Genomic DNA, 15,619 nt, shown 5'->3' with positions numbered 1-15,619 from the left:
CTGGATTCATCCCAATTTAGGTTACATGCAATCCGAGCTGCCCTGTTTTGAATTGTTTGTAACTTTTTCATCAAGGTATTTCCGCAATTTCCCCCAACCAAAATACAGTATGTTAAGTGAGAAATGATTAATGAATTAGAAATGTTGATTAGTACATTTCTTGGGAACATATTATGGCATCGTCTTAACATACATAGGCCTTTTAGGGCCTTTTCTCTAATATGATTAACATGACAGTCCCATGTAAGATTTTCATCAATTATTACTCCTAGATGCTTTGCACTCTGTACTCTTGGAACGGGATCGCCATTTATCTGAACTGTTGAACTTGTATTACTGTTACTTGTAAGCCTTTGCCTTGAGCCAAGTATCATGAACTGTGATTTTGATATGTTTAGACTTAATTTGTTCGATTTTAACCAACAAAATATATGTTCAAGATCTTGGTTTATTGTTTCAATTATTTCATTTTCATTTTTTGCTGCGTAATATATTATAGTATCATCTGCATACATGCTAATTTCGCATTTATTTATTTTATTGGGAAGGTCGTTTATATAAATGAGAAACGCAAGGGGGCCAATAATTGATCCTTGTGGTACACCACATTTTATAATGTTAGGTTTCGATTTTTTATTGTTAATTTCAGTAATTTTAGTTCGTTCAGATAAATAGCTTTTAAGCCAGTTTATTGCGAATCTGCCAATGCCGTACAATTTTAATTTTTGTAAAAGAATATTATGATTCACTGTGTCGAATGCTTTTTTGAAATCTAAAAGGCATAATCCTACCATCTTCATCAATGCAACTGTACCATTGTTCAGTGGCATTGATGAGTGCAGTGGACGTTGAGTATGACGGCCTAAAGCCAGATTGAGTGACATAAAGTAATTTATTTTCCTTTTAAATATGTGTAAAGTTGATCATGCGCGGCTTTTTCGATAATTTTTATATTACAGGAAGGACTGATATGGGTCGATACTGTAATTGCCTGGATTTGAGGTAACAATTTACCTCAAATCTTATAACAAGTAATAAGATATTAATTAATGTTTTAATGACAGTAATAAAAATGATAATAAAGAAAATAACAATACATCAACATATATTAATTTAAAATAAACAGTAGAGTCCCCTCCTTTGGGTCACGCCTATTAAGGGGACACTCTTTTTGTCCTGAGGGTGTCCCCTTAATTGTGGTTCTACTGTAATAATCATTTTAACTCCTATTTATTTCCATCATGGAGGACAAACTTATGCCTGTCTCTGTATACACAGATTTCTGTACCTTCTAGTTGTGGTAAATTCCAATCAGGAATGCCACTCATCCCAAACTGTTCACTCGCCTTAGCACCAGGAGTAGATTTATATACTTCAAATATAGTAAAAAAAAAAAAAAAATAATAATAAGGAATTATATTGGCAATATTTTTTACTAACAATTAAAGCAATCCACGATGATGATGTATTGCTGCATGTACAGTACAGACGGGTGGTGCCAGGATTTGTCCGACGAGGGGTCAGATTTCCCCGATGAAAGCAAAGTGGTCGTACTATAATATGTACTAATATGTAGAAAATACATATAATTATTTCTTCCCCGACAAATCATGCTTTTTCTCCCCAGCGGGGAGGCCACCCCCGAGTACAGTTATAACAAGTAATAAGATATTTAATAATCTTCTAATGACAGTAATAAAAATAATAATAAAGAAAATAACAATACATCAACATATATTAATTTAAAATAAACAGTAGAGTCCCCTCCTTTGGGACACGCCTATTAAGGGGACACTCTTTTTGGTCCTGAGGGTGTCCCCTTAATTGCGGTTCTACTGTAATAATCATTTTAACTCCTATTTATTTCCATCATGGAGGACAAACTTATGCCTGTCTCTGTATACACAGATTTCTGTACCTTCTAGTTGTGGTAAATTCCAATCAGGAATGCCACTCATCCCAAACTGTTCACTCGCCTTAGCACCAGGAGTAGTGGGTTCATTAACTTCCACAGCAACCATGACTCCACCTTCCCCTTCCCCATCAGCAGTCATGATCCCACTATTGGGATCGCTTTCATCATCGAACATGAATGCTCCATTGTTATAATAGTAGTAGTTGTTGGTTATCGCAAACAGGCTACAACGGGTCTCATAGTTGCCTATATTGCCGTAGATGCTCTTAGGTCGTGGAATGATGGTAGTGGTGAGGTTCATGTCAGACAACTTTGTCAGGTGCTCACCCTGAAAGAGAATATCTTCTTTGCGTTTCTTATGTCGGTTTTTGCAACACTGACTGATACACAAACAGATGGCAAGTAAAACAACAAAGCCGCAGAGCCCTCCAGCCACGCAGTAAATCAGTAGTCTTTGATCTTCGATACTTAAACCACCAGAGCTCTTTGTGGGTGTCAAAGATACCTCAGTAACTTCCACCACAACATATTCTTCCCCTTTGAAACTGATGATCAGTGGTTCCTCTTCAGAAGCCATTTCTAGCATTTCAGCACCATTGTCCTCTTCTGTTTTATCGTAGAATGTAAAATCCAAGACAACTGAACCACAGCGGAGGTCATTAATCATCAGTTGGTTCTTAATGACGCCTGTCCTTTCTGTAATCGCATCAATACATGCTTTTTTGAACAAGTCTTCGTCACTTTTAACATTGTCGCAATTTCCATTCATTTTCATGGTGAATTTGAAATCTTTAAGAGATTTTGTTGGACCTTCTGGGCTCGTTGTTACTGCAACTGTCAAAGCAGAAGTGCTAACCACAGCCAATGAAGAAGATGGCACTATTACTGATGATGGCGAAACCATTGGAATGTCTGAAGAAGTTGTAACTGGTAGTAATGGTAAACTAGAGGTTTCCATAACAGCCGCAAAAGAAGCAAAATCATTTGAAGTTTTTGCAATGTTAGTTGAAAACATATTACTACCTTCAAAATATTCAGTCATTATGCTTGTCATATCAGAAGACTGTGTTGGACGGAGCTTTGGTGTAGACAATATTAAGGATGAAAAATATAAATCTTCAGATGTTATTGTGTATGATTCTAGAAAATATGATGTTTCAAAATAACTTGTATACATCACTTCCCATGAGGGTGATGGTTCCAGTGACGACTCCATTATCTCTGTCATGTGACTGATATTAGACTCTGTTGTAACATTATTTGGTGTCATTTGTGTGAAAGCAGTCACATTGTCTACATTTTCATTGTTCGTTACTTGAATAATACTGGAGTTAAATATGTTGTCAGTAGACTGGTATTCAATGGTTGAGAAGTAATTTTCATCTGAGAAATAAACCATAATAAACATATTACATTCTTTATATATAATTCATATATAATTAATCTATCATCTAATTAATCCAACAAGTCGAATGGCCGAGTGTTAAGGCGGGGCGCCGCTAGCTATAGCCTTAACATCAGCGATGGTTCCAGCCGCTCCTCGTCCAGGTTGGTAGAACCAAGTCTTCTCGAATAAGGACTTAAAATGGAGACCCAGTGTATACCCCTGGCTCGTGTGCACTTTAAATAACCCATTGCATCTTTCAGATGAGTGGGGAATTACCCCGATGTTATGGTTCATTTCAGCCCCTGCCACTGTTGAATGATGTGAACATGTAGCTACTATAAGCACCTCTTTATGGCTGCAATTCAGCACATTGACACTGCAAGATATGGGTTATGATCCTACCTTTACCCTATCAAAATACTGTACCTAAAAAAAAGAACCAAACCGAAAATAATTGTAGATCACACACAAGTCAATAGATTATGAGGAAATTACTGCAGCATTGAAATTACATGTTTATTATTTCCTAAAAATTGTTTTAAATTAAGAGATATGGGTATAATCAGTTACAGTAAGTGGTATAATCAATGTTATGTCCCAAATTGTTATGCCAAAATACTCAAAGCCAAAATGTCATTCCTAAATTATCATAAAAATTGTTCCTATTGCAATGCTACATCGTCAAGTTTGTTATAAATTACAGGTGAATACATTACTTGTAGTATTTTGAGAAGAACACTCATGGCTTAGAAACGTCAGAAGAATCAGAGCAAATGCAAGTCCACCACGAATACACCAAGGCATCATGTTTTAAAGGAGACCAAACTGAAAAATTATAAAAAAAACATGATGGAAATTATTTGAAATTCATTCCTTTCATTTTACATTTAATTTTATTGATTTAATTTGATCAGCAACATTGCACCATGCCTTGACACCAGGGGTACCTGCAGACTTTGGAACCTACAAAAGATACATTTAAATTTCTTCAAAATAACACCACTTATCAAATATAAATAAAAATATACAAGTACAAATACTTGTACATTACATATAGAAATACAATTAAAATCAAACTAAATGAACAAGAAAATGCAAGATAAAACACAATAAAACATTACAAATATCAAATGAAATTAACTAATAACAAAATTAAAATTAGCCCTAACATACTTCTTCATATACTGTACTCTGCATATTTTTAGCAAAAAAAAAATAACAGATTTTTCTCTTTTGACCAGCACAGATGCAGTAATTAATGTACGGATCACTTGCATAGTGGTGGAATACTATAGTACTTACTGTATTAGCCACAGTTTGACTAGAGTAACTGCATACAGTAATATTGTATTGTGCATTAGACCAATCACTTATCTACCTATTGTTAGTACCGTAGTTATTAGTCCACCACAATAACAGGAATAGACTGATTAGGTATTAACTATGGACTTCATTCAACACCTCTCAATTGGTAACCATGTGTATCCAGCACGATTACTCATAGAGGGCAGCATTGCGTGTTGCAATACTGTAAACACTACTGATTGGGATCCCACACAGGATCCTCCACCCATGAGTATTTTTGGCGACTAGAAAGTTTGACTACCAATGCACTGATTTATTATGTAGCAAATGGATGACCACCCCAACCCCCCCGGAGTATGTTTTCCAAAGCATCATAGCAGGGTAATAACATGAGGGATGCTGAGATTTGTTGTGTAGAACAAACACAGACATACAATATTATCACTTTTCCATTTATTTTGGAATAAAATAAATATAATGTCTTTATTGGAAAAAATGAAATTGAATCGGGATCTAAATAAGTAAAAAAAAAAAATGTATAGGCCTACATTGTGTTTATAAGAGTATATTACTATTATTTCCTTTTCATGTGTGTTTTTGATGATGAATAAATTAATTTTGATTTAATTTACGGTAATATTATTATAATTATAAAATAAATTTGTAAAAGTGAAGAAAATCTTTTACTATAATAAAAAATTATTGACAAAATCTTGAGCTCATACAAAACACTGGTTTTATTGTTGATTTGTCCTGAACACACTTAATTAATGCAGAGCCATTGTTTCCTATCATAAAGGGAATCAATACACAAGGTATAATTAGCTTTTAAATATAGGAGACACATCATCCATGATTAATTAACTATGCAAATTATTCCTAATACCATAATGAGTGTAGTTGAAATGACAATATAGATCTGTCACAGTTAATAGATCACACATTTTCTTCTCTTCCTTAATTCATGGTAAACAAAATTGTTTAATTTCCCAGGCGTCCATGTTCTGTGCTTTCCATGAAATTTTATTTGGAATTTATAAGATAATTTTTAATTATTCAGACAATTTTGAATTGTTTAATATTATTACCAGACAAATAAAGCAAATGTTTTATTAATTATAGCAATTATATTGAGAAAATATTTTAATTATTCAGAACCAGTAAAATTCTTCCAAGGCTCAATGTCAATTTCAGACTCCAAATTTTGTTTTTATTTTGTTCTTATTATTATATACCGACACTATTCAAAGGGCCTGTTTCTACTGGAAAGAAATAAGCATTTTTTCGAAAAATCGCTTTTATTCTCGCAGTAGAAACGGGACTAGTTTGAAAAAAGCGATTTAAAAAAATCGATGAAAAACACGCAATTTATAACGTGTTTGAACGGCAAATAACCGATTTTGGCTGTGTACCTTTTAGCTGCAACAAAAAAAGGCGATTATCAGGTGAAATGTGACCTCCAGGTCAATCACTGCAAAGACTAGATCGTATTCTGAGGTGCGAACTTTCAAAAAAAATTTGTCCTCTTGTCCTTGTCCTAGGCCTACAAGCTAAAAACGTCAACAAACATGAGGAGGGACGAATTCGTTTTGTAATTATTTTGTGGGGGGGGGGTATTGGGCCTAGGACTCTCTGCTCTTTTGGGCCTACCGTTGTCCTCGTTTGGTCGTCGTTCAAAATTGTGCCGATGCAGCACAGCCGAAAACATTTGCCTTCTCGCCCCACATCGTATCTTACTGTATTCCTTTTCATCATGACAGGAATGAGAAAAATACTATCCTATACAGGAAAACAATGTGTTGTATAAACAAAATGGTGACGTAATATCCATCACGAAAACCGATTTTCGAAAAATAAAAAAATGCAGTTGCAACTCCAGCAGGCTGTCTGGTACTCATTAAAAAAATGGTTTCAAAAAATCGATTATTTTGTGTTTATCAGTAGAAACACACCCAAAGATAGCAAATTAATCGTATTACTGCATAGAAATCAGCCCGATAGAGGCTGTATAGGGCTACACATTCACATAGGTACAGATAAAACCAAGAACAACTTACAATAACCTTTTTTAATATTAATACTTTGCTGTGACTGTCTTGATTTGTTGGTTTTTATAGTTCTTTTAAATGCAAACTTAACTGATTTGACGTTTTACCTCAGGTGTTCTTATAAAATGTGTTCTTATAAAACAACCAAATTTCAGTGCACAGAATAATGCCACAACATAATGTTATATTTATATAAACTGAAAAAATGAGAGGATAAAAATTGCCCTAGCAATTAACAGGCCTACTGTACTATTCCAGTGTGTTAATCAGTTTTCTGATAAAAACTGATTAACATGTGTTTTTAATTGACTTATTTCTCTACAATATACCATTGAAGTTGATATACTGTAATCTATTTTTTGTGTTGTTTTTCCTGATTTATAAGAAACAATGATAAAATCATGTGGTATATATGAAAGTATGCACATTAGATCCCTGATTACAATGGCGAACCGATTAAACAATATATGATGTGTATGAGTCACTATATAATAGTCACAATAATTTGTATAATCAATCACAAAAAGAAATTAAATGCTTGTCAAATCTGTATAAAATATACAAGACATTATTATTATTATTAATATTATTATTATTATTATTATTTTTATTTTTTAAGATTGTAAGTGTCTGTAGGGCAAACTAATAATAACCAGAATATACACATTAGGAAGAGCAAAGTGATATCCAATACTACAGTAATACAGGTACTTCAAATTAAAATAAAATTACTAACCATTTACTCCACAAGATTTAGTTTTTCCAGGTTTATTCCTAAGTGGTTGCTGGCCATCACAGAATCAATGATCAATCTAATCATTTGTCCATGAGTGATATGAACACTCTTTACCTCGTGCCCATAATTCAAAACACAAATATTTATCTGTACAGCTTACCAAATCTTCTATTTTGCCAATGAAATATTGAATTTTAACAATGGAATAAACAACAACAGAAATCTGGGTCCAACACTTTCCTTTGTTCCAGGCTTGTATTAGTTGTGAATGTGTATTGATGTTCCTTTGTCACTGGCGTATCTAGGGCTCTGAACTGAGCATGTAGGAGCTTACTGTTACACAATAGTACAAGTGTAATAAGTGATTATTATGTAATCAGGCAAAATGTTTAATGACACTATCCAGTAGGAAATCATTCAGACCTAGATCAGTGTTTATAGGTTATGTGTTGACACCAGTACAACAAAATGTAGGCTACTTGAAAATTGTAATGTATTAAAGTTTTGCAATATAATGGCTCTGTTAAGGTCAAATAAAATGAATTACTAGTTTCATTCATGTCTCTGCTCTCATCAAATTTTTGAGCCTCATGGCAAAAGGTTATTGTCTTGATTGACATGATAATGAAATGAATATTTGCTATATTTCTAAATTTTTTTCATTTATATTTCTAAAATTGATCATTTTGTCCAAGGAAAATAAAAAATAATAACGATCTGAAAGATTGTTGTCAAAGCCTAAGAAGGGGTGGAACATGAACATAAATGGTAACAGGACAGGAAAAATGTGCCCCCATCCTCTGCAAAAAAAAGGCCCAGGAAAAAATGGCTCCAGTAAAACTTGCCCAAAAAATAACAGAGTAAAAATGGCCCAAATGATAAAATTTAGTAATAAAACTGATTTTATCTAGCCTATGTGATATTAAAATAGGTATCTGGGTATTTCTTATTTCGGGGCCTTTTTTGCAGCCATTTTTTCTATTCATTAAAATCTTCCTGCTCCAGTTTTTCAATTGGAAACGATAACTTTACTTTATCATAAATTTAAGCTCCATTTTGTCTCTGTGGATCATTTTACTTAAATTATTATTTCTTTCATTGCAGTATTTTGTAGAAGCATTACCTTTTTTTCCACTTGGAAGTAAACTTGCTTTTTATTAAATTTATGCTATTTCAATTTGGTTTCTTTAAGGTTAGGCCTATTTGCTTCATGCTTTTTTCTGTCATTCTTAATTTTTACAAGAGCCTAGTACAGTGTGTCTATACCATTGTAAGTGTAGCTATTTGTTGTTTTATTCAAGTTCAAGTTTGATTTATTTGCCATTTGTTAAATTACATTGGAATTTCATATGATGGTTGTGTAAATTACAAAATTACAATTACAATACAAAAGTATAAATTAAAACTATAAATATTAAGTTACAAAACAAAGACAGAAAAAACACATCCATTATTAGAGAAATAATAATAATAATATAATATAACAATAATAAAATTCAGTTGTTAATTTATAGCTGCCTATAGCTACAGGATAAAAGCTTTTTGAAATTGACTTTTTTTTAATTTAATATATTTAATATAGCTTTATATTTCCATGGTAATTTTAACTATCTCTTGTATGTACAGTATTATACATGTAAAGATGTCTGAGTTTATTATAAATTTTACTAAAACAAATTAAAACATTTCTTCCTAAAAAAAATAGCTGCAAACTGTTTCCTTTACGGCCTACTTGAGATTCTAGGCACAGTCTTGGCCCATTCACACTAGGGACCAACATACCAAAACCTAGCAAAAAGATTCTGATCATGAAAATCACTTCCATGTAAACTGTATATTTGTCATGGTCTCTAGATGTGCCCATGTGGTATTATTGAAAACAAGCTGCAAATCAAACAAAAACATCATTGTTTTTGTTTACATTCTTCTCATGCTTATAATGAGGAAAATGACACTGGATATCATTAAAAAATATTAGCATGAAAAATACTTAGCTAGTTGCCAACAGGAACAGACGTCACTTATTCTGTGACAATACATACTGTCCCCGTGTTAAGATTCCATGACATTGTATCAGCATGGGGAATCTGTTGTTATCAATCTGTTAGAAATGTTGTGAACAGGTGAATTTAAGGAGGGACCCAGTCAGCTAAAGTTATGAAGAATATGTTATGGGGAAATAATTACATTAAAATTTAGTGACATAAGACATAAAATTTCCTATCTCGGGCCCAACCATGTTGTGGCAGAGATAGTAGTTCCTTCTTTGGGGGAAAACCCTATCACTATAGATCTACAGTAATATTAAACAGATTTTATTTCTATTTATTTTTCTGCCCTCCTTTGACAGTCTTGTTTGCTGAAACAGTAGAACCAGTAGTAAGACATCAAATCTGATTTACAGCACTGTACATCGATTTTCAGTTCTTTCATTGTTTTTCCGCATGTAATAACTGCAGAACACAATAAAGACATCATTTACAATCTGTTCTATGTTTAAAATGTGTTACCAAAAAAAAAAAATAAAAAAATACAGTACATGGGCATAATGATGGACTGTACTACGTGTCTTCCTTGGTACTACACATTTTTCTTAATAAGAACACATTTTATAAGAACACTGAAAATGCTTAAAAAATAATAACGAAATATGAACAAACTGATTCTGATGTAAAATTATTTTGGGCTTATCTGTACCTTACATGTACAGTAGTAGGCCCTGGGTTTGACTACAGTACGATACATTCTATAATACAATTCAGTAATATACTGCAGTACAATAATAATAATAACAAAATAAGTACATTTTGCACCTGAAATTAACACAAAAACACTGAGCCTGGGCAAAATTTTACTTGTTTATTAAAAAAAATGCATGTCATGTATAGGGACCAATGGGTGTTTGTCACATAAAATAGTGTGGAAAGAACTTAGCATATAATAATAAAATAAATTGATCTCTCAAACCAGCCTGCACATTGTTAAATATATATTTATTCGGTTAATTTTTTTCAAAACACATAATTCAAAAGAAACGATACATATTTGAAATTCTAAGGACACTGACTTCCCTATAACTATACAACTTTAATAGTACTGTAAACATTAGGAAACAAGTTTTCATTAAGAAATAAAATCTCACTTAAGGCCAAGTAAAATTAATTGTTATTTTCACGTCAGGAATTTGAAATTATTTTTGGTGAAGGTATTATACCATTTGCTTTTACATCCTATTGATAAACACTAAACAGGCTGATATTACTAATACAAATTTTGTAATGTATTTCTTCTGCCTCTTTTGACAATAGTTTTTATCATGACACTCACTGGATGAGGGAGGGGCATGAAACTAGCAAATTTTAATTTTGTTTGGCCTAACAAGCAGTTAGCAATTAATAATGGGGTTGGAATGACAGGTATGGTGACTTGATGTTTTCTCAGGCTGTTGTATTTCCCAGTGGTTGATGATTTATTATTAGGCCTTTGGGAGACTAGCAGTGGCTGCTCAACCTGACAATGGTTCTCTCTGTCTTGCTTCACTCAAATCAAGTATCATAAAAAATTAATGTGAAAAACAACATGAGTAATTCCTCTTTAGGTGAGACTTTTTTATAACCTTGTTTAGCGAACCCGCCGACTGCAAATATTAATGATTTCAAATAAGAATAGCATTTTATTTTTTGGCCAATTAGCACACTTGCCGCCGCCACGATAAAATTTCAGAAAAAAATAAAAGTTTTTTAAAAATTTTATTACGCCCTTCGCTGCCTTGAAATCTCCAAAGATAAAATATGTATATTTCTTCCTAATTATATAAATATTAGGCATTTTACTATTCTGTTTTACATTCACCAATAAAATGTTATTTTATTTTCTCCTCTGTCTGAATATTTTTGGCAAAACTATTTGCTAAATAAGAAAACAAAATTTTATTTTTATTCCGCCTTCCTCCAATGATCTTTAAAAAAATAAGTACGCGAAACAAAGAATAAAAAGTCTTGCCTTAAGCTCTATCCACACTATCAAATTTTCTTTGACAAAAAAATGTGACAAGCCCATATATAGTAATGCTATGCCTATATATGGTCATGCTGTGATGTCATCATGTCCATATATGGGCATATCACACTTTTAATTAATTAATTTAAATTAATTGCTACAGTAGTTTATAACTATTGAAACTTTAAGGCCAAATTATATGAGTAATAGTTGCCAGTTTTTGGGGGTTTTTTTGCATCCCCACCCTCATCAAATGGAGCCTAATGAAACAGTTTACCATTTGCTTTCTTTTTTCCAAAACACAAATCATTTTTCCATGGAAAATAATAATGTTCTTAAAGATTGTTGTCAAAGACTAAGGTATGGTGGAAACATATTAAATGGCAGAATAGTATTACAAAGATTAATTTTACATCTTTTATAAATAACATTTTTTATGATTTAATGGCCTGTTTACAGTACCACTATAGGATAGTAAAATTGCAACATATTTTACTTAACAATTTTTATTATTTACCAGCCTGTTTACAGTACCACTATAGGATAGTAAAATTGTAACATATTTTACTTAACAATTTTTATTATTTACCAGCCTGTTTACAGTACCACTATAGGATAGTAAAATTGCAAATATTGTAAATCCCCGGCTTACCAAAAATTATTTCAAATTCTAGAGAATATATTTTGTTTGTTCATGTAAATATTTTGGTCTATCTATCATGACTATATGTTCATTTGAAAAAAAAAAAACAATTGAATGGAATATTTTTCCAGTCCCAGAAGAATACTTCACTGAAGTACAGTGCATCCCTTTTCCCAGCATGGCTCACACCCAGAGAAAGGTGCAATATTGGTCATTTTGGGGTTTGAAACTGATATTTCTTGTGTTAAGACATAGCAATTTTTTTATATTAAAAAAAAAATACAAACTATGTTGCTACTGAATGACCAATACCACGATACATGTATGCAAAAATTAATAATCAAAGGCGTTTGGAAGTTCAAGTTTGCTTGTTGACTAACTTTCGAGGAATTTCATTACGTCAGCGTCATAGACGCACATGCAGGGATGATTACAGAAGTTTCTACTGCTTTTACAGCATAATGATAGGAACCAATAATAGCAAAACCACATTCACATGACTTTTCAGTGGTATTTTCTCTGTTGGTGTCTCTACCCCCAACAACATGTGTCCTCATTAAATGCCAGCATGCTGCTGGTCCTAATCCATTTCAAATTCACTCTAATATTCATATTTCAAATCAAAGCCTTAATATTGATCAAAATGGCCAATATTGCGCTTTAGGGGAAGCGTCGTCTGATACGCCAGACATACAAAAATTGTCCCAAAATCTTTTTAAACTCGGGGGTCTTATAAGTGAGTATATACAGTAGCTTAATAATGCACAGATTGAAATTATTCTTTTTCTCTATGCCATCTATTTAATATTACTACCAACGATTTATGCAATTACTTTGAAAATTATGTATTAAATGTGTGAAATCAAGTGAGTCTCCTTGTACCAGCCTGATCCAATAAATTGTTTAATATTGCTTTCACTTTACAGTATAGTTAGATTTTTGTAATTATTTCTTCCACCTTGTTCATTCAGATGCACTGTATTTATACATTGGTCACTGTTTAATACCAATTACCAATATTGCACCTTCAGTACTTGAGAAATTAAACATTGGTCAGTTTTTGGGTTTGATTACCTTTGGTAAATACAGGCATTTTCCCCCCTTTTTTTAAGGAAAACTATATGCTTTGATATTTATTTTAGCTATTTTATTGACTGGATTACTGCTGTACATGCTATCAACCATTGACAGTAGTACATAGCCGCTGCTGTCTTTGTACCTGTGCTTGAGATGTGCAATCATTTTTAGGAGAGATTATAAAAATGGAGAAAATCTAAATTCCCTTAATGCGACAATAAGATAATGCTCAAAATTTAAATAAGTCCCCCTTCTCTCAGACCAACGGTCCATTGTTTGTAACCCTTGGGCTTTGACTCCAGCGAAAATACAATCCCAGATCCAGCCATTGCTGCTAAAATAGCAGACACAAGAACATGAAGTGAACAAATGTCAAACAATGTCACTGCAATAGACAAAAATAGTTGGACAGCGAGAGGGAAAGTGCAATTTAATATGGCCGTTCCAAGGCAAAACAACATATCTTTAACAAAAAAAGTAGTTACATTTTTTTGCCATGGGACGGCCAAATATTTCACTACCTCTTGACAGCATTTAAAAGCAGGTACAAACATACATGATAATGTAATCTCCATGATTCAATTTCAGACTATAAGCTAACAAAAAAAAAAAAAAAACTCATCAGATGAAACAATTACACAAATTCTACTACTAGTATGTTTTTATAGCAAAACAGAGCATACAGTACTCTATGTAACAGTAATTCTACCTTATACATGATTATGGAAACAATTCATACCTTAAATAAACTTATCTGTCTGAAATAAATCCTTGTTATAAATGGTAGTTCCTGAAATATGTATGTCTTCTTAGCTAGATTCACTTACCTTACTGCCATGACAACATGTAATATCTGATTGCACCAATGCTATGTCCATAAATTCTGGTATGATTTGGGAGTCTACTTACAAATGCATATGACCTGACATGACCTACCACTTGCTGGGATTTTCAGCCTACCTGCCAGACAAACTTCACATGATTGGCCTGATGGAGATCATGGCCTACCTACAGTATGTACAATATTTGTATACACATGAAGGTCCATGGTATAAACATGGATCTATAGAAATAGCTCCATGGTATAAACATCCTTTAGGAAAACAAACACAGTGGCTGTACATGTAGTGATTTTTCTTTAACAATTAAGAGATAAAGTTAACAAGTAAATACAGAGACAAGAAACAGAAAATAATCACAAGATTAAAGTTGTATGCCTAATGTTTGTCAACAAATTGGGAACAAACAAAAAAAATTACAATTTTGAATACAGAGGCCTACAGAAGCTCAAATTCAAATTCAAAATTCACTTTATTGCAATCTGACAAGATATAAAAATCTACACCAAACTGATGTAGAACAAAAATTGCAGTAAATATACATACGCACATAAAAAGCTCTACAATACATAAAAAAAGTTAAAACAATAAAAAACACCAAAAGATAAATAAAAACGTTACAAAGTGTTAGCTCATTTAAAAAATCAAATACGTTATTTCCAACCGGAACAATAAAAAAAATGATTTACAGACATTCTACAAAAACCCTTAAATTGATTACCAGCCAATTAAAGGTCATTCCAAATGAACTCACAGAGAAGCTAACTGTTCAATCATTTATGAGGACAATTTTGTAAATCAATTCAAATTTGTAATTGTAAAATAAACTTTTCATAAATTCTAATAGGGCAATTCATGGACTTGACTTGTGGTTGTCTCGAACAAAGACCTCAAAAACTTAATGAGCCAGACTAAACTTAAAAACAGAGACACACACACCTAGGGTGAATGTAGGTAAGAATGGCCCCGGAAAAAATGGCCCCAGAAAAAATGGCCCCGGAAAAAATGGCCCCAGAAAAAATGGCCCTGGTAAAAATGGCCCCATATGACAGGTAGGTAAAAATGGCCCCAATGAAAAATTCGGTAATAGAAATGATATATATTTTTTTTAATCTTCAAATATTTAAATACTGTATAAGCAAGAATTGAATCAAGAAATAAAAAATGGCCCTCAATTATAAAATTAAAGAAAAAAAAATAAATAAACAAACAAATGTTGTAAAATATCTTGTAGCAAAAATTTAATTTATAAATCAACATAAAGAATATGCATATTTGAGAACTAAAATAAATTAGTTTTTAGCTCCTATGAGTAGGTCTGGGAGTAGTTATAAGTATTTTTTAAAATTATTAATATTATTAGATATTATTACTATATTTGCGGCAAATTATTAATATTATTATTATTTTTAATGGCTCTGATGGGAGGCTCTAAAACATTGATTCGGCACCAGATTTGAACGACGAACTTGCAGGAAATGTTATAAACCATTTTCGCGAAATTTGAAATAAAAATTCCAATAATATGGCGAATACCAACGATGGGGACTTTCAGAGGCCTGGCATTTCGCGGTACGTATTACTGTCATGGATAACATCAACAATAAATCTAAATTGCTAACGAGCACAAACATTTTAAAACGGAAAAACAGTACAGTAAAATGTACAAT

General features: G+C 32.4%; 1 protein-coding gene across 7 annotated transcripts in view; it reads right to left on the bottom strand.

The window, feature by feature from the left end:
* LOC117109068 overlaps nucleotides 1-15,619 on the bottom strand; it is a 37,791-nt gene that overhangs the window by 3,746 nt on the left and 18,426 nt on the right. For 2 of the 7 annotated variants that reach the window (XM_033251305.1, XM_033251307.1), the window contains 2 exons: nucleotides 4,019-4,127; nucleotides 1,919-3,298 (listed from right to left, as the gene is read on the bottom strand). In XM_033251305.1, the coding sequence (XP_033107196.1) occupies nucleotides 1,919-3,298; nucleotides 4,019-4,109 (1,471 nt within the window). In that variant the 5' untranslated portion in view covers nucleotides 4,110-4,127. The other 5 variants (XM_033251304.1, XM_033251309.1, XM_033251306.1 and 2 more) reach the window with 5 other exon arrangements.

This window comes from Anneissia japonica, unplaced genomic scaffold (assembly GCF_011630105.1).
Source record: "Anneissia japonica isolate Jap-2015-1 unplaced genomic scaffold, ASM1163010v1 scaffold12406_len387984_cov155, whole genome shotgun sequence".
NCBI lineage: Eukaryota > Metazoa > Echinodermata > Crinoidea > Comatulida > Comatulidae > Anneissia > Anneissia japonica.
The sequence above is the reverse complement of the archived record's forward strand: the minus strand, read 5'-3'. Positions and strand labels throughout refer to the sequence as shown.